Raw genomic sequence first — 18683 nt, 5'->3', positions numbered from 1 at the left:
CTGCTGAGGGAGAATGAGGAAACAAGACAGTACAACCGGTATGACAAGTCAGTTCTCCACCTTCTTATGCACATTACTACTGTTAACACCCAGCACCTCAGTCATAGATAACCCTATTGTGTGAGGCACTGTATAAAGACAGTGTCCTTTACCCCAGAGAGCTTACAGGCTAAGACAGACAACAAATGAGAATACAAGGAAGAAATGAGATGACATTGGTCAGCATAACAGGCACTGACTGATCTCAGCACACTAGTGACCTAACTGTCTTTTTTGGTAGGCAACAAGAGTTAAGGATAGGAACTCACCTTCAGTAGCTTTGTAGACAGTTTTAAAACATTGTTCACTAGAGAGAGCTGTTCTTTCTTGTTTGGCTTCTTTTCCATCTTTAAGTATAAGTTGATCTGTGACAGAAACAGGTATTAGAGCAGATTTTACATTCAATCACTTCACCCAAGTCACAGCTGTTTACAGCACAGGGACCAGTCAGTTGTGAAGACCTATGCAAAAAAGTCACTACCCTGCCCATGGAATGGTGCTTACTTGCAGTTTAAGTGCAGCAGTAATAGATTAACAAACATCCAATTTTCCCCAGAGTGATAGAGTTCTTCTCACCCCCAGCTATCAACCAAAAAATGAACAACATTTGGGCCTGGATAACTGGCTTTTTTCTTTTAAGCCTGCTGTAGGAGGAGCTGCTCTATTATGAATAAAAAAATTCAAAGGGGTCTTAAAAAAAGCACTAAGCTGAAATGAGGGAGGAGTTATTTGAACCACAAAGATCACTTTCATACTAGAAAACAGAGTACTTGTGGCACCTGAGAGACTAACCAATTTATTTGAGCATAAGCTTTCGTGAGCTACAGCTCACTTCATCGGATGAATTCAGTGGAAAATACAGTGGGGAGATTTATATACACAGAGAACATGAAACAATGGGTGTTACCATACACACTGTAACCAGAGTGATCAGTTAAGGTGATTACCAGTAGGAGAGCAGGGGGGAACCTTTTGTAGTGATAATCAAGGTGGGCCATTTCCAGCAGTTGACTAGAACATCTGAGGAACAGTGGGGGTGGAGGGGGGAATAAACATGGGGAAATCGTTTTCCTTTGTGTAATGACCCATCCACTCCCAGTCTCTATTCAAGGCCAGTCCTTGCTTACAGACAGCCCCCCAGCCTGAAGCAAATACCAGCAACCACACAACAGAACCACTAACCCAGGAACCTATCCTTGCAACAAAGCCTGTTGCCAACTGTGTCCACATATCTATTCAGGGGACACCATCATAGGGCCTAATCACATCAGCCACACTATCAGAAGCTCGTTCACCTACACATCTACCAATGTGATATATGCCATCATGTGCCAGCAATGCCCCTCTGCCATGTACATTGGTCAAACTGGACAATCTCTATGTAAAAGAATAAATGGACACAAATCGGACGTCAAGAATTATAACATTCAAAAACCAGTTGGAGAACACTTCAATCTCTTTGATCGCTCGATTAGACCTAAAAGTTGCAATTCTTCAACAAAAAAACTTCAAAAACAGACTAACGAGAGACTGCTGAATTGGAATTAATTTGGAAACTGTACACAATTAACTTAGTCTTGAATAGAGACTGCTGGAAATGGCCCACCTTGATCATCACTACAAAGGTCCCCTCCCCCGCTCTCCTGCTGGTAATAGCTCACCTTAAGTGATCACTCATTACAGTGTGTACGGTAACACCCATTGTTTCATGTTCTCTATGTATATAAATCTCCCCACTGTATTTTCCACTGAATGCATCCGATGAAGTGAGCTGTAGCTGTAGCTTTATGCTCAAATAAATTGGTTAGTCTTTAAAGTGCCACATGTACTCCTGTTCTTTTTGCGAATACAGTCTAACAGCTGCTACTCTGATACTAGAGAACAGTAAGCCCATGGAGGGTCACCTGCAGCTGAGATACCTGTTCAGTGAGCAGGATTGAAATATTACTGTATTTTTTGTTGGTTTCAGAGCCCAATGATGCCAGGCGCAGTAGAAAAAGGAGGAGGGCTGTTTCCCAGATGAGGAACTCCCAGTTGTAAGCTGCATTCAGGAATGTTTTATGCCCTTTTAAAACCTGTATTAAACGAAACAATGAAATTGGCAAATAAACTGAAATGTTCCTATTCACCTACCATAAACACTTCTATTCAACACATAGAAGCAGCTATGGCTTGTGTGACCACCATAACATCTATCAGCCAAAGCAATTTGCCACCCACAAATACATGAATAAAGGTAGGACAGTAATTAAAGTGAAGACAGACCAGTTTATATCAGCCTGATTAATATATTAATAATCATTCTCTTTATCCCTGCTATCTGATAGCTAGATACTCTGAAGAGTGCTGCCCAATGTAAATGCATTTTGATTATTAAAGGAAGTGATTGGATGAGTCTTTCCCTCAGCAAACGACACTGGATCCCAACATTACTACACTCAATGCAAAGCCAAAGTTGAGAAGGGCAGTTAACTCGCGAAAGCATAAGCATTCATCTGCAGCACAATGAAACCGTTCTGCAAACTGTTGCTAACAACTATACTTAACTACAAAAGGAAAAAAGCCTCTCTGAAATCTATTTAAGGACTAAAATCCACCTTCAAAGCAGTTACCAGTTATACTTGACAGGAATTTTTCCACTGGCTTTTTATTGCTTACAAAACATAAATGGGAGTCTCACCTGTGCACAGCATATGAAAGCAATTGATAGAGCCAATAAAAAGATTGAAGAGACAACTACATCCACAGATCGCTGGGGTCCTCTCCTCTGTGGAAACAAACGTTTAATCAAATCTGAGAAACCTTTTGAACTTCAGTAAAATATAGCAATAGTTTTTCGCTACCCAGGAAAGAGTTGTAATATCCTCAACTCCAGCTTCTGCACCTGGAGTCCACCTGCAACCTTCCACCAACTTTGTTTACACCATTTGCTCTAGTCTGTTAACATTTAAACATACTTGCACTCGTTGGATCATGACTTGCCTTTAGATAGGAGCGCAGTGATAACCAAATTTTAATATTCTCCACCTTCTTGAGTCTGAAGTGGGGGATTTCATACTTCCTGGCTTTCCGGGCAGATGTTATATGACTAAAAAGTTTGGCAAACAAAAACCGCTGCAAAGAAAAGTGTGTCAGTAAAGAAAATCCACATTGTTATAGTCCAATGTTAGCTTCCATATGGTGCTTAATATAATATGTACATTAGTTGCTAAACAAGTTATTTGTGCTTGCCAGTGGTAGGAATAACATTCCTGTATAAGAGGAAACCATGACAGCTTTAATAAATGAGAGATACTAAAGGATACCACTCATCCCAGTATACCCTATCTATATTAACAGTAGCAAACTGGCAAAACTGTTAACCACATTCCCCTGTGGAAGGATGTGATAGATACAAACACACATCCTTATGACCTGGGCCCATCAGAGGATTTGTCTTCAGGCCAATCAAGTCCAGCCAGGCAGCTGTAGTCTTCACCAGGAAATAATGAATGTGACCCCAAGTGGGACACTTATTTCTCTTTCTAAGAGAAGTCTCATAACTAGGCTTCACAGTACAGGTAGGGCTAATACCTTTTCCTAGATTGCTCCAATTTGCCTCAGACTTTTAAGATAGCAAGTACTTAAAGGTTAATTTCCTTTCAGCAGTACAGAGAAAAAAAGCAAGCTTTAAAGACTAATTCACGGTGGACGTTAGTCTTTGTATCTCAGGGGAAGAGACCTGCCACAGCACCTCAGGTATAAAGATATCCCAGCATTCCCCAGTGTCTTACTGCTCCCAAACACGTCTCAGCTGCGGCTTTAAGAGGGGAAGCAATGACAGCAGCTTGAATGTTGCAATAGAAATGTATATGTTCATGAAAGGTAACAGCACATTTAGACAAACCTGTTTGTATGTTCTCTCAGCAACACACATCATAAAGAAAAACATCCAAGTCAGGCAGAGACGCTCAAGGAAGTTAATCACAGCCAAGACAATGACGGGGGTGATGGTAGGAGCCCCACAAAAGATATTCAAAAGTTCCTTCACTGAAATGGATTGCAGCTGTTCAAGATTCTTTGTATGGAAGAGCCGGTAGAGGAAAGGAAGACATGCTAACCCAATGGTGACAACGTTTCCCAGCATCTGATAGCCTACTCCCTGCTGATAGGCATTAACCTGGAGAATAGGCAAATATCATTAGCACTATACAAGCTACAACTAATTTTTAAAATTACTGTAAGTACAATGTTAAACACCAATAGGGAAAATCCTCAAATTCTAAAACTCGGTTAGGCAACCTGTATGTTTAAGTACATACGTAACCTCCTGCTTCACTAGACATGTTTAAAGAAACAGTATTTGAAGTGGCTGTAAGATAAAGTTCAGCCATTACACACTTCATCTCTCTACTCACTAAACTCGGTACACAGCAAATGAGCAAAATTAAACCAGAAAACATACTAGAAAGTTACAATGAAAAAGTGAAAATCCAAAAGTGTGACATAAAACGATTCCATATTATGACATCACTTCCTCCCCCTCAGAATGACCTGTCCATCCCCCCCTTCTCCATAGCCGTCTCACCTACCTTGAGTAGGAATCTCACTTCTGAGAAAGGGAAAAGAGTGACCAAAATACAGCAGCAGCCATGAGCCACTAATTTTAATTGCACTCAAAAGCTTCCAGCTCCCTGTCGCTCAGAGCAGGGAATGATGTCAACAGGACGTAAGCATCTACTGATGAAAGGCACTATGTAAGAGCTAGGTATTATTTTACTGTTATTCTTAGACCAGGAGTCATACCCTCTGCTTCGAATTCATGTATTTTCTTAAATCCCTCTGCAACTACTAGTTAAGAGTATTTAGGGCCATCTTTAAAAAAAGGTACTTGGACTTGTCCTGTTTGCAGATAATCACAATTTAGGGCATTTCTACACTATGTTATGTAAAGCAAATTATGTAAGCCTATGCACTACAGCATTCCTCCTGCTGCTGTAACTTGCCCACTACGCCGACCTAGTAAATCCACCTCAGCGAGATGCTCTAGGCATAGGCTGACGTAGTTTGGGGAATGCACTGTCTGTATAGACATTTACTTGCATCCACCTTTTGTCTGTCAAGGTGTCTGACAGCCAAATCCATGAAATTGACAATGTCAATTTCACTGCTGGTAGGGTTCTTGTTTTGAAATTGAGTAGGGGGAGTTCCAGTTGTGAGCTCCAGCTGTCAGCATTAGAGCCTGGAGTGTGGTCTCCCTGCAGAGCTCCCACCTGGGCTCTCAGCTCCCCACTCTGCAGGGAGCTTGCTTCATGGGGAGTGCAGAGCTGAGAGCCTGGGTGGCAGCTGGGAGCTCTGCCTGGAGCTTAGGTCAGTGCGAGTAATCCTGGTGAGGAGACACCGCTGACAGGAGGGTAGTGTGGACAGGAAAACTAGTAATTTATTGCTGGGGCTGTAAATCAATCTAACATAAGTAGACTTAACTCTGTAGTGTAAATATGCCCTTAGAATGGGGGGAGGGGAGAGGAATCAATCCTTACTCTGCTCATGATAATCCCGCTGATCTCCAGCACAGACATGTCCACCTTCTTGCACTCACTTCCTTCCCAGATCAGGGCACTTACTTTTGCAGATGCAGGGCTCGTATTCTGAAGCCAGAACAAATGGTTCTGGAGAAGAAAATGCAACACTGATACAACATACTGAAAACATTTCTCAACTATCTACAGGAAATGGTTTCAAAATAGGCAGCATTTTTACTGAAAATGTTTGAATACAGTTTTAAATTTCAACATTTAAACTATAAGCCATTCAAGGAAAAACTATCTGCATGTATATCCAACAGCATCTAGCACAAGGCCCTGATCCGGATTGTGGCGCTGAACATAAGAGCGGCCATACTGGGTCATACCAAAGGTCCACCTAGCCCAGTATCCTGTCTGCCGACAGTGGCCAATGCTAGGTGCTCTAGAGGGAATGAACAGAACAGGTAATCAAATGATCCATTCCTTGTTGCCTATTCCCAGCTTCTGGCAAACAGGCTAGGGATACCATCCCTGCCCACCCTGGCTAATAGCCAGTGATGGACCTATCTGAGAATTTATCTAGTTCTTTTTTGAACCCTGTTACAGTCTTGTCCTTCACAACATCCTCTGGCAAAGAGTTCCACAGGTTGACTGGAAGCTGTGTAAAGAAATACTTCCTTTTGTTTGTTTTAAGCCTGCTGCCTATTAATTTCATTTGGTGACCCCTAGTTCTTGTGTTATGAGGAGTAAACATCACTTTACTCCACACCAGTCATGATTTTATAGACCTATCATATCCCCCCTTAGTAGTCTCTTTTCCAAGATGAGAAGTCCCAGTCTTCTTAGTGACAGGTTTCAGAGTAACAGCCGTGTTACTTTGTATTCGCAAGGAGAAAAGGAGTACTTGTGGCACCTTAGAGACTAACCAATTTATTTGAGCATGAGCTTTCGTGAGCTACAGCTCACTTCATCGGACATTTTTGGTTAGTCTCTAAGGTGCCACAAGTACTCCTTTTCTCAGTCTTATTAATCTCTCAGTTCTGCGGAAAAGGACCTAGGGGTGACAGTGGACGAGAAGCTGGATATGAGTCAGCAGTGTGCCCTTGTTGCCAAGAAGGCCAATGGCATTTTGGGATGTATAAGTAGGGGCATAGCGAGCAGATCGAGGGACGTGATCGTTCCCCTCTATTCGACATTGGTGAGGCCTCATCTGGAGTACTGTGTCCAGTTTTGGGCCCCACACTTCAAGAAGGATGTGGATAAATTGGAGAGAGTCCAGCGAAGGGCAACAAAAATGATTAGGGGACTGGAACACATGAGTTATGAGGAGAGGCTGAGGGAGCTGGGATTGTTTAGCCTGCAGAAGAGAAGAATGAGGGGGGATTTGATAGCTGCTTTCAACTACCTGAAAGGGAGTTCCAAAGAGGATGGCTCTAGACTGTTCTCAATGGTAGCAGATGACAGAACGAGGAGTAATGGTCTCAAGTTGCAGTGGGGGAGGTTTAGATTGGATACTAGGAAAAACTTTTTCACTAAGAGGGTGGTGAAACACTGGAATGCGTTACCTAGGGAGGTGGTAGAATCTCCTTCCTTAGAGGTTTTTAAGGTCAGGCTTGACAAAGCCCTGGCTGGGATGATTTAACTGGGAATTGGTCCTGCTTTGAGCAGGGGGTTGGACTAGATGACCTTCTGGGGTCCCTTCCAACCCTGATATTCTATGATTCTACGATTCTCCTCATAGGGATGCTGTTCCATGCCCCTAATCATTTTCTGCCCTTTTCCAATTCCAATATCTTTTCTGAGATGGGGTGACCAGATTTGCATGCAGTATTCTAGATGTGGGCATACCATGGATTTATATTAGAGGCAATATGGTATTTTCTGTCTTATCGATCCCTTTCTTAATGATTCCTAACGTTGTTTGCTTTTTTGACTGCTGCTGCACATTGAGTGGATGTTTTCAGAAAACTATCCACAATGACTCCAAGATCTTTCTTGAGTGGCAATAGCAAATTTAGACCCCATCATTTTATATGTATAGTTGGGATATTTTCTAATGTGCATTACTTTGCATTTATCAACAGAATTTTTCTGCCGTTTTGTTACCCGGTCACCCAGTTTTGAGAGATCCTTTTAACTCTTCAGTCTGCTTTGGACTTAACTATCTTGTTGTTTTGTTTTATCTGTAATACCCTTTTTCCATATCATTTATGAATGTTCAATACTGGTCCCCATACACACTCCTGGGGGACACCACTATTTACCTCTTTCCATTCTGAGAACTGACCCTTTATTCCCACCCCTTGGTTTCCTATCTTTTAACCAGTCAGGGATCCATGAGAGGACCTTCCCTCTTATCTCATGGCAGCTTACTTCACTTAAGAGCCTTTGGTGAGGGACCTTGTCAAAGGCTTTCTGAAAGTCAAAGTACACTATCCTGTCCACATTCTTGTTGATCCCCTCAAAGAATTCTAGTAAACTGGTGAGGCATGATTTCCCTTTACAAATATCATACTGACACTTTCCCCCAACAAATCATATTAATCTGTGTGTCTTGTCTGAGAATTCTGTTCTTTATGATAGTTTCAAACAATTTGCCTGGTAATAAGGTTAGGTTTACTGCCTGTAATTGCCAGGATCACCTCTGGAGCCAATTTTTAAAAATTGCCATTACATTAGCTATTCTCTAGTCATCTGGTACAGAAGCAGATTTAAATGATATGTTAGAGTAATTCTGCAATTTCATATAGAGTTCCTTCAGAACTCTTGGGTGAATACCATCTGGTCCTGGTGACTTATTACTGTTAAATTTATCAATATGTTCCAAAACCTTCTCTAATGACACCACAATCTGGGACAGTTCCTCAGATTTGTTATCTACCAAGAGTGGCTCACATTTGGGAATCTCCCTCACATCCTCAACCATGAAGACTGATGCAAAGAACATATTTAATTTTTCTCCAACAGCCTTATAGCAGTGGTCACCAACTGGTCGATCCCGGAGGATCTCCTAGTCGATCCCGGAGGATCTCCTAGTCGATCCCGGAGGATCTCCTAGTCGATCCCGGAGGATCTCCAGCTGTGCAGCGAGGCTGCTGCTAAGACTGGCTTCCTGCCTGCCCCAGCCCCATGCCGCTCCTAGAAGTGGCTAGAGCGGCCCTGCAGCACACTGCTCTTGCCTGTAAGCACCACCCCCTCAGCTCCCATTGGCTGGGAATAGGGGGCTGTGGGGGCAGCATGCAGAGCCACATGCTGCCCACCCATCCCTCCCCGGGGCCACAGGTGCTCACTGGCACTTTCCAGGAGTAGAGTTAGGGCCGAGGTAGGCAGGGAGCCTGCCTTAGTGGCAGACACATTGCGACACCAACTGGTAGCTGCTAGAGGTAAGTGCTGCCCAGTGGCAGGCTGCAATCCAACTCTGCTGCCCCCTACTGGAGCCAGCACCCTGTACTCCCTCCTGCACCCCAACACTCTGCCAAGCCCAGAGCCCCCTCCTGCACCCAAACTCCCTCCCAGAGCTTGCACCCCAATGCTAAGCCCAGAGCCCCCTCCCACACTGCAAACCCCTCAGCCCCAGCCCAGAGCCCACACCCTCTACCAAACCCCTATCCCAGCCTGGTGAAAGTGAGCAAGGGCGAGGGAGAGCAAGTGACAGAGGGGGATGGAATGAGTGGGGCAGGGCTTTGGGAAAGGGTCAGGGTAGATCCTGGGTTGCCCTTAAATTCAAAAAGTGATCTTGGGCATAAAAGGTTGTAGACCACTGCCTTATAGTCTGATTACTTCTTTAACATCTCAACCAGTGGGGCCACTGGATGATTTAGCAAGCTTCCTGCACCTGAGGTACTTAGATTTTTTGTTGTTACTTTTTTAGTCTCTGGCTAGCTGTTCTTCAGATTCTTTTTTTGATGTTCCTAATTATATTTTTACACTTCACTTGCTAGAGTTTATGCTCCATTCTATTTTCCTAAGTAAGATTTTACTTCCATTTTTTAAAGGATGCCTTTTTGCCTCAATTTTTTACTTTATTTTTTCAGCCATGGGGGCACTTTTTTGGTCCTCTTATGTTTTTTAATTTGGGGTACACATTTAAATTGAGCCTCTATTATGGTGTCTTTAAAAAGTTTCCATGCAGCTTGCAGGGATTTCACTTTTGGCACTGCATCTTTTAATTTGTTTAACTTCTTCATTTTTCTGTAGTTCCCCTTCCTGAAACTAAATGCTACTGTGGTGTCCCCTCCCCGGAATGTTAAATTTAGAGTCACATTTATAGTTAAATTTATACCAAGCGGTTCAGCTATATTCACCTCTTGGAACAGATCCTGTGCTCCACTTAGGACTAAATCAAGAATTGCCTCTCCTCTTGTAGGTTCCAGGACTAGCTGCTCGAAGAAGCTGTCATTTAAGGTGTCAAGAAACTTTATCTCTGCATCCCATCCTGAGGTAACATGTACCCAGTCAATATGGGGGTACTTGAAAGCCCTCATTATTATTTTTGTGGCCTCTATCTCCCTCAGCATTTCACAGTCACTCTGGCTGCTATTACTACTAATAAAGGGATATTACAGGCACTGAAGACTGAAATGCTAGATCCAAAGAGTGATAAGCTATGATTAGTGCATATGCACTCCCCTGAACTAGGAGAATATAAATAGTATCTTCCCACTTAAGTTTTAGAGGCTATGTTGATGCTTTCGTAGCAAGCATTGCTGGGATCCTGAATTTCCACACTATTTCCATCGGGATAGTTTTGCTACATAGAATCAGCGTTCAAGTCTATATGCCAGAGCATTCCTGCATCCTGTCCAACGCAGCCATCATTTATTTTTACGTTCATATTTAACTAAGACAGCCAACCAGAGTCTAGGTACTGATGGTAACTTTTTATAAATCCTAAGCAAGATAATTATCTATGCTCATCATTGAATTTTACAGAAATGTCCATCTGCTAAACTGTGTCCATCCTCAGAGGAAACAGACACTAGGCCATGGCTTTTTTATTCCTTTTGACCTGGCAAAGGAAACTTCTAGCAAGGTGTTTGCACAAGTTACAACTACAGAATTTACCTCCTGTGTTATTTTAGAGGGTACAAGCTACATCAAAAGAAAAATATTTCATAGGCTCCTCTTTTATTGCAAGTGGTTGAACAGACCTGTTGGAAAACATCCTCTTTCAGGTCCCGTTTACTTCCTTTTACATTCCCTTCCTCGCTGTCACTGGTGTAGGAAGAACGGCACTCAGGCCCATGAAGCAGGTCATCCCAGAGCATGTCCTCTGTCTCAGAGTCATGGCGGCTGCTTTCAGAATCTCTCCGAGACACACTGCAGCTCTGGGACCCACCGCTAAAACAAGACCTTGATTCCTTTAAAGGAAAAGGAGAAGTTACTTTTGTAAACTTCCATACGGAGCCTTCAAGTACAGAAATCAGCTTTTAATCTTCAAGTAATATGTTCTCAAGCCACGCTGACAAGCTAGAACAGAAAGGGCATTTCTACACAGGGATGCTTTTGCAACATGAACTTACAGCAACAAACTATTAATGTTTTCCCACCTTCAGAATAACATGCTAATTTCATGAAAACTCTGAAGGCCAGGAAAATGGAACCAGAATTTAGAACACATTTTAGTCCTCATTGTGGGACAGAGTTTAGTGAGAATTTATACAGCTGGAGAGGAGACTTATTTCTTGATTTCTATGAAAAATAAAATTTTTAGAATGATGCCTGATGTTTACTCCAGTACAATGTTATCCTCCCAACAGCCAAGTCTCTAATGAATAGTGATTAGAGGCCTCTGAGCATGCTGCTGCTGCCAGTAGAATTTCATAAACTGAATGAAAAGTCCAAAATTCAAAGCACTGAAAAGATACAAAAATTGGAGTTTTTAAAATGGTGTCAGTTACAAAGCTCATTAAAAAAAAATCAACTCTTACCTGGAGAACACAATCTTCATCTAAATTCTTCCCTGCTTTACAACCTGGAAATACTATAATCCCAAATACACAGTTGAGGGCCACGGAGTCTGCCTGGTGGTAATTCCGAATGGTTATTGGCCAGTTGTCTAAAACACATTTAGCCTGTCTCCCTTGGTACTGCAGCAACCACTATGCCTTTCAGACTATGCAGCCAGTAGACAATGGGGTCAAATGAAAGCACTTCACATTGGAAACTAATCTCACACACTTCTTTTGTGCTGTATTCTATTATGATCCACAAGCAGGGAGTATTGTGTCATATATGAATGCTCACAATTTAGTTTTTTGCAGATCTGACCATAAGACAGGGCTGTATAAAAGTATCAACAGGGGAATAACGAGTGGAAAACCAAGATAGCATTGAGTGTGACAGCCCAGGATCCCTAGAAGACTGCTTAAAGCTCTGAAATGAAGACTGATCGACAGCTTCGCTCCTCTGGAACTGTGAACAATAAGTTAAGTCTGTCTGTGGAACACAGAACCTTCTCAGAAGCTGGTCCAAGACTGTGAAACTAACTCCGCAAGGAGCTAAGGACCATCACAAACCTCACCACTTTCTGTTCCAAGTGCAACACATAGCAACAGGTATATTTAACAAAAACTATCAAAATAAGACATCACTGCACACACTTATCCCTCTGGGCAGAGGGAGAGAGAACAAGTGATGTGTAGTCACATGCTCAATGCACTACTGGAAGTCATTCAGATACTACAGTGATGAGCACTGTATAAAAACCTGAATAGAACAGATGTACCACTCTGCCCACCTTAAATGATGCAAAGGTCTCTGGTATTTTATAACCCCTACCTGACTAAAGGCTGTTGAGTCTAGTTCGGATTCTACCACACTATCGGACTCTCTGGTACCTTTAATGGCTTGATTGACCTGTCATAAATAAAAAAGGAAAAGTTAGTTGACAGCCAGTAACAGTAAACTTTGTGGAATCTTAAGGTAATCCAACAGAGCTACCTCTGAAACCGACTGGTTTGAAGTAGTAAGAGGTTTCCTATTCTTGTCTTCATAGCTATTGTCACTGGAGGCCCCTTCTACACTTCTGCGTAACAAAATCCTCTGCGCCATGGCTTCAGCATCCTCCTCACTTGACAGCTCATCAGAAACACCACCCATATGTGTGCAGCCATCCTGGAAGAAAAGCAACCATCTAAACAAACTAGAAGATGGGCTAATAAAACTAAGCAGATCTGCATCAAGCGGAGTATCTGGCCAGTATTACCATTGCAATGTTGTGGTTACCAACAGTGTGAATTCTAGTCTAACACCTTAGCCAATGAGAGAGAAATTACATCTACAAGTACAAGCAGAATGAGGAGTCAAAGAATCACACAAGTTCTGCAATTGATGGGCCAGGCCTGTCTCACTGCAGCAGTTGAAAGAGGGGGAGAAACATCCAACCTCTCCAGCAACTAAAACAGAAAAGGAGATAATTCAATTCCTGGTCTCCTCCCCCTTCATTTCCATAGCCTGATGCCTCAAAGGCCAGCAACATCCACAAGTCTGTGTGTAACCCTGGGCATAAGACGTGACTGTTGTCATGAAAGCTGTGCCCCCATCAACCAAGTCTATTCCCTCCCCGAATGCCTCCTTCATGTATTAGAGACTTTGGGAGCAATGCTGTTTCCTTCACATGTTCTTGTCTAAGTGACTCACCAATCCCAAAGCCCTTCACTTTAGTGCTTACATAGATAAAACAAGACTGTTTTTTAAAGTCACATACAAAAATTCCATCAGGTGAATCTGAATCATCTCCCAACAGAAGGGCAATGCACTGAATTGTTTGCAGGGCAGATGTTTTACATGGTAGAATTTTGAATTCTATTCGCTTTTAAATCAGCAATGGATTTCCATAATCACACCATCCAAATAAACAAGCATTTTCAGTATAAGGAGGCCTCCTTTATTCTTCCCACAGGTTTCCATATTTACCATATTTGTGTTTTATTGTAAGTTAAAATGGAGTTTATATTTACATCTGACATTAAGGTGCCAGCACCAAGTCAGTCATGACTGAAGAATCAATGCAGAAAGGACTCAATCTTACCCGATGACTCTTCTCCCCATCTGAAAGTCTGTCTCTCTCTTTGAAATGCAGCAGCCTATATTCGGATCTGGAAAGTCTGTGCTTAATGCCACTATACACAGAGCTCACACCACTTTCTGTTTCAGTCCCTTTATCAGCTACCAATTTCACCCTCCTTAACCTGGGGAATCAAAACGCAACAGAATGGTCTGACTTCAGAGCAAAGCTCTTGAAAGGATAATGTAAATTTACTCTGTCACTTGCCTGCCTGGTGCAGCATTAAGCAATAGCTGAGAGGCTACAGAATTCTCAATTTCAGGCACTTCACAGCCCTGTCTCAGAGGGAACAAACCTACTCCATTGTCGAATGCCAGCTCCCAAGTTTCCTACAGATTCTAAATCCAGGGGGAAGGCAGGATTCAGGAGTAATTAAGTAAAAAAAGTAGTTAAAGGAGAAACTAGGTACCTTTTTAAATAGTAACAAAAGCTGACAGCTTAGATCAGAGGTTAACAATCAGAAGAGTAAGTTTCCAGATAAACAAAAACTCAGCTGGGAGTGGGGATAGGAGGGATGAACCCAAATAGTGCATCTTCCTTTTCCCTGATTTTCATTATGTCTTAAAAAATACTTTAAAAAATTATCTGATCAGGTTAAACAAAGGGTAAATTGACTTAACTGAGCAAGGCAAAGTAACTAAATATGGGACCTAAGGGGAAGTGGAGTACCTATGCTTAGGAGGGTCACTCACACCAGCTGGAGAGAGCCTCTAACACCGCACAATTGTGTTTCTAAAACAGGCTACCAAAAATGATCCCCTATCCAGAATAAGGACAAATATATGGACTCCTAAGACGACAGACTTCCTCCGGTGGCAGTGTTCCTTGGGTTTCATTTAAGAGCAGCTGTAACTTGTGCAGCTTTGGAATGTGTGACTTCATAAGCGTTCTGTCTGTTTTCTGAATGTTCAACTGTTCGTACACTACCATTACAAACACACACACCCTCCTGGTGCAGCATACACACCTCCTGCGGAAGAGCAGGCCAAACAAACTGTTGATAATGGATGTAGGTTCCAAATGTTTATCTCCTTTATTGGCTTTGTCAGAGGAAGACCAGCTGCCAGCATCTCTGCTCCCATCACCACCCATAGGTTTGCGGAATTTTCTATTTAAAAAACAGAGTGTGGAGAGAATTTAATTTGCAACAAAGCATCTTTATACCCTAAAAATCACGTACCAAATCCATACACCACTCTAGCTGCTCTGTCAAATGAGTCATGCAGAGACTGGGGTCAATCCCCCTCAATATGCACAGGTAATTTTTACTAGCATCAGCTGGAATTATGCTTATGTCCCCAGGGGGAGAATACACACTAGTACCACAAAGGATTTAAGTGGAAAATTATACAAGATAAACATATGGAAAAACAGTCTCTGTGGAAATGTCATAAGGGTAGTAGTTACAGCCTCTCTCTCAGCAAGAAGGCTGCACTGAGACTGACATTGGGCCATTTTAAATTAAATAAAAAGAGCTGCAATGTCTCCCATACAACAAAATAAGGGCAAGAAACAGCCCTCAGAGGCACGTCATCCTTTGCCCCCTCTGAAGGTGTGTGAGAAACCACTCCCTTAATGCAAGTGTAAAACACTGGTCAAGCTCCCAAGGCCATAAGCGTGATGTCATTTGTGGAACACACACCACTGGCCACAGAAAGAAACTGGACCATCTAGGTTCCATGAGAAAAACAGTCCAACTACAAAGCATAGAATAAAAGGGATGTAACGTGGCCGGACTTCCTGACAGAGTGATAGCACTTATGAAAGCTGTGAAAGGGGAAAAGAAGGTGGGCTATCCACAATCAAGCATATGGTACATATCATATCCCTGCATTTTACAGTCACATAAGATATTTACTTAAAACAGCAGCAAACGAGACCTTTATCCAGTAAGGTAGTGGTTCCCAAACTGAGGTTCGTGAACCCCTGCGGGTTTGCAAAGTGTTAGGGGGTTCTCGGGGAAAAAATTCCCGAATGGCAGACAAAGCTGTCCCTAGGGACCCCAGGTAGCACGGGGCCAGCAGCCTGGAGCCCCTGGACTTCCAAGAGCTAAGCGGATCAAAGCAAGCATATCTATCACACTGAGGAGATTTAAACTTCAAGACTCCTTATAAGAAATGGAAAGGGAGGTCAATTTTTTTTGCTGTTTTTAAAATGAAATAGGCAGCTAGTATTATTTTTAAAATTATTATGAAGAACAAGTTTAAGCTTTGTTGTAATATGCGTTGTTTGCCTGGACTGCTCAAGACCTGAATGCTTGTGTAGGAGGAACGTGTAAAGGAGAAAATCCCAGGAAATATTCATTTTTAGAAGGGGGTTCGTGAGACTTGACATTTTAGTGAAAGGGGTTCACTGGTTGTTAAAAGTTTGGGAACCACTGCAGTAAGATAATGTATCGTATTACTCTGAGTCCTACAAATGCACGCAATTAGTGCGCTGTTTCATCTCACCTCCTCCTCCTGCTGCTGCCTCCATTGGTTCCTGGGGGTTTGTTGATCTGGGTGGACACAATCTGACAGTGAACAGTTCCCATCAGTAGCATAAGGCACATTGGTCCAATGATTTCACTTGCACTTGCAACAGGTATCATGAAATACAACATGACTGCTATAACTGAAAAGGAAAAATTGGATCAAATGCAAAAGCTACACTGGGAATTTCCTACCTAAGGGTGAAAGGGGCATGTCTCAGTTTTTATTATTGTCCCAATGATTAATTTTGTTCACTTTAAAAGCTTTTGCAGATATTAACTCCACCCTCATCTTGTTATGTGACCCTTGTACTACTTCTCTGAAATTCCTTCTTTCTTTGCAATGTGATTTGTAAGTATATCACAACAGAAAACAGAACCACAAAAAGGATCAAAAGTGTGTGTCAAAAATTACTTTCCTCTATCAGAATGTGGTCTATGAAAGCCATTTACAATCTTCAGAGGATACAGTTCCAGCTCAGTTCAAGAAATGACTATTACAGAAGCTGGACTGATACAAAGGGGAGTTGCACGTCAGGATATACAGTACCTTCGCTAACTCGGTTCTTTGGCAAAGAAGGGTGGAGTAGGCAATTTCTCCACAGAACAGATCTAGCATGTGCGGTGGCAAAGCAGGTTTCCCCCACCCTGTGGTCTCATTTCTAGCCTGGAAGATCATCTCAAAAGGAGGCAAGGGGAGACCAATCCCAGCATGAAGGACCAGATGTCAAATATTCCTGGAACTGCATGGAAAAAATCCACAGGGACCAGGACAACAGTAAAAGGCTGCTTAAATTCAGATGTTTTAAGGCCAAAAGGGACCATTATGATCATCTAATCTCCTGGGTGTAACAGGCCAGAGAATTTCACCCAGTGATTCCTGCATCAAACCCACACCTTCTGGTTGAGCCAGAACAGGGCTTCTCACACTGGGGGTTGGGACAGGGGGGTCACGAGGTTATTACATGGGGAGGTCACAAGATGTCAGCCTCCACCCCAAATCCTCCTTTGCCTCCAGAATTTATAATTGTGTTGAATATATTTTAAAGCGCTTTTAATTTATAAGGGTGGGGTCACTCAGGCTTGCTATCTGAAAGGGGTCACCAATACTAAAGTTTGAGAACCACTAAGCTAGAACGTATCTTTTAGTACAAACTAAAGTTGCCTGAACTATGGTGCCCTCAGCAGCTTCAACAGAATGTATTGGAAATGCTAATCCCTTCTTACCTAGATGCCTATACAATGCTGCTCTTCCCTTCCTTCCCCCACCCCACACACAAGACAACTTCCTCATCTGTAAAAGGGGGCTAAATTCATTAACACATGTGAACCGAAGCAGACTGAAGAGGTCTTCCAGGGGGTACATCAACTCATCTAGATATTTGCCTAGTTTTACAACAGACTACATAAAAAGCACTAGGTAAATCACTACAAACTAAAATTTCATACAGATGACTTGTTTATCCTGCTCTATGTACCATACATAGAAAAGTACAGTATTTATATTCTAATTGATTTATTTCATAAGTATATCGTAAAAGTGAGCAATTTTTCAGTAATAGTGTGCTGTAACATTTATGTATGTCTGATTTGGTAAGTAGTTTAAGTGAGGTGACACTTGGGGTACACAAGACAAATCAGCCTCCTGAAAGGGGTACAGTAGTCTGGAAAGGTGGAGAGCCACTGGATTAAATGACTTGTCCAAGGTTACACAGGAAGTACTGGACAGGAATTTAACCCAGATCTCTCTCAATTATATGAGCCCTGGTAAACTGCTTCAATCACAAGACCATCCTTCCTCCCTTTTGCTGAATCAATGTAAGTCATTTAAGCACCCTTATGGTAAGTCAGAAGGTGGAACCCAAGAAGCATGCTGCATGGAAAGCTGTGCAGTGTCTGCAGATAATGCTCAAACACTTCAGAGTTGCCTCCTTACCATTGCAAATGGCATTAGTGAACAAGAAGAATATCTTGTTTTTTATAACCACAAATAAAAGATTATGGCACAGCACCCTCCAATGCTTACCTTGCATGAGGTAAAGCACCAAAAGCCACATAAAAATACGCTGGGATGTAACCTGTATCCACCAACGGCTGAATAATGGAAAAAACACAACCCGCACAATCCCCTTTCTAGTTAGTGACGTCCACGGGATTTCAGGCTTGGCTTTGGCAAATGTGGAGCCTTGAAAATAAACAATGTATAGGTACTTCAAATGGGAGTTATAGCTAATGCTTTACTCGTAACTAAGGCTAAGGTTTTGTAACAGAGTTCATGGAAATCACAGAATCCATGACTTCTAGAGACCTCCCTGACATTTTTCCTTCAGCCCTGAGGCAGCAGGGATGGAGCTGTCAGCCAGCAGAGGCTCTCCTGCAACTCCCAGCTGCTATTGTGGGAGGACCCCACAGCTCCCAGCCACCAAGTGCAGACCCCACAGCTCCAAGTTGCTGCCAGCTGCAGGGGAAACCCTGCACTCTCAGCCACCACTGGAGCCCCAGCAGCAGTGGGTGCTGGACCCACCTCCCTCCCCATTTTGTCCCCAAAAATCAGGGACAGGTCACAGGCTTCCATGAATTTTTGGTTATTGCCCATGACTTT

The 18683-nt window shown here is 42.6% G+C and overlaps 2 protein-coding genes across 8 annotated transcripts in view; one reads left to right on the top strand and one right to left on the bottom strand.

The window, feature by feature from the left end:
• The window catches only part of MAGI3 (membrane associated guanylate kinase, WW and PDZ domain containing 3), a 211945-nt gene extending 209870 nt beyond the window's left edge, over positions 1 to 2075 (top strand). Inside the window, exon 22 of the mRNA XM_073319477.1 lies at positions 2009 to 2075. The gene's annotated coding sequence lies outside the window, so the exon portion shown is untranslated. The remainder of the gene's footprint in view (positions 1 to 2008) is intronic.
• Positions 1 to 18683, bottom strand: part of PHTF1 (putative homeodomain transcription factor 1) — a 31918-nt gene that overhangs the window by 8824 nt on the left and 4411 nt on the right. For 3 of the 7 annotated variants that reach the window (XR_012155784.1, XM_073319478.1, XM_073319479.1), the window contains 13 exons: positions 18108 to 18266; positions 16062 to 16224; positions 14579 to 14719; positions 13576 to 13735; positions 12486 to 12659; positions 12324 to 12401; positions 10694 to 10903; positions 5559 to 5687; positions 3926 to 4198; positions 3022 to 3153; positions 2720 to 2806; positions 1959 to 2114; positions 309 to 404 (listed from right to left, as the gene is read on the bottom strand). Coding sequence is in view for 6 of the 7 variants with exons in the window: in XM_073319478.1 (XP_073175579.1) it covers positions 309 to 404; positions 1959 to 2114; positions 2720 to 2806; positions 3022 to 3153; positions 3926 to 4198; positions 5559 to 5687; positions 10694 to 10903; positions 12324 to 12401; positions 12486 to 12659; positions 13576 to 13735; positions 14579 to 14719; positions 16062 to 16224; positions 18108 to 18266 (1958 nt within the window). In the remaining variant the exon portion in view is untranslated. Of the gene's footprint in view, positions 1 to 308; positions 405 to 1958; positions 2115 to 2719; positions 2807 to 3021; positions 3154 to 3925; positions 4199 to 5558; positions 5688 to 10693; positions 10904 to 12323; positions 12402 to 12485; positions 12660 to 13575; positions 13736 to 14578; positions 14720 to 16061; positions 16225 to 18107; positions 18267 to 18683 lie in introns of those variants that run through there. The other 4 variants (XM_073319481.1, XM_073319480.1, XM_073319482.1 and 1 more) reach the window with 4 other exon arrangements.

This window comes from Lepidochelys kempii, chromosome 21 (genome assembly GCF_965140265.1).
Source record: "Lepidochelys kempii isolate rLepKem1 chromosome 21, rLepKem1.hap2, whole genome shotgun sequence".
NCBI lineage: Eukaryota > Metazoa > Chordata > Testudines > Cheloniidae > Lepidochelys > Lepidochelys kempii.
The sequence above is the reverse complement of the archived record's forward strand: the minus strand, read 5'-3'. Positions and strand labels throughout refer to the sequence as shown.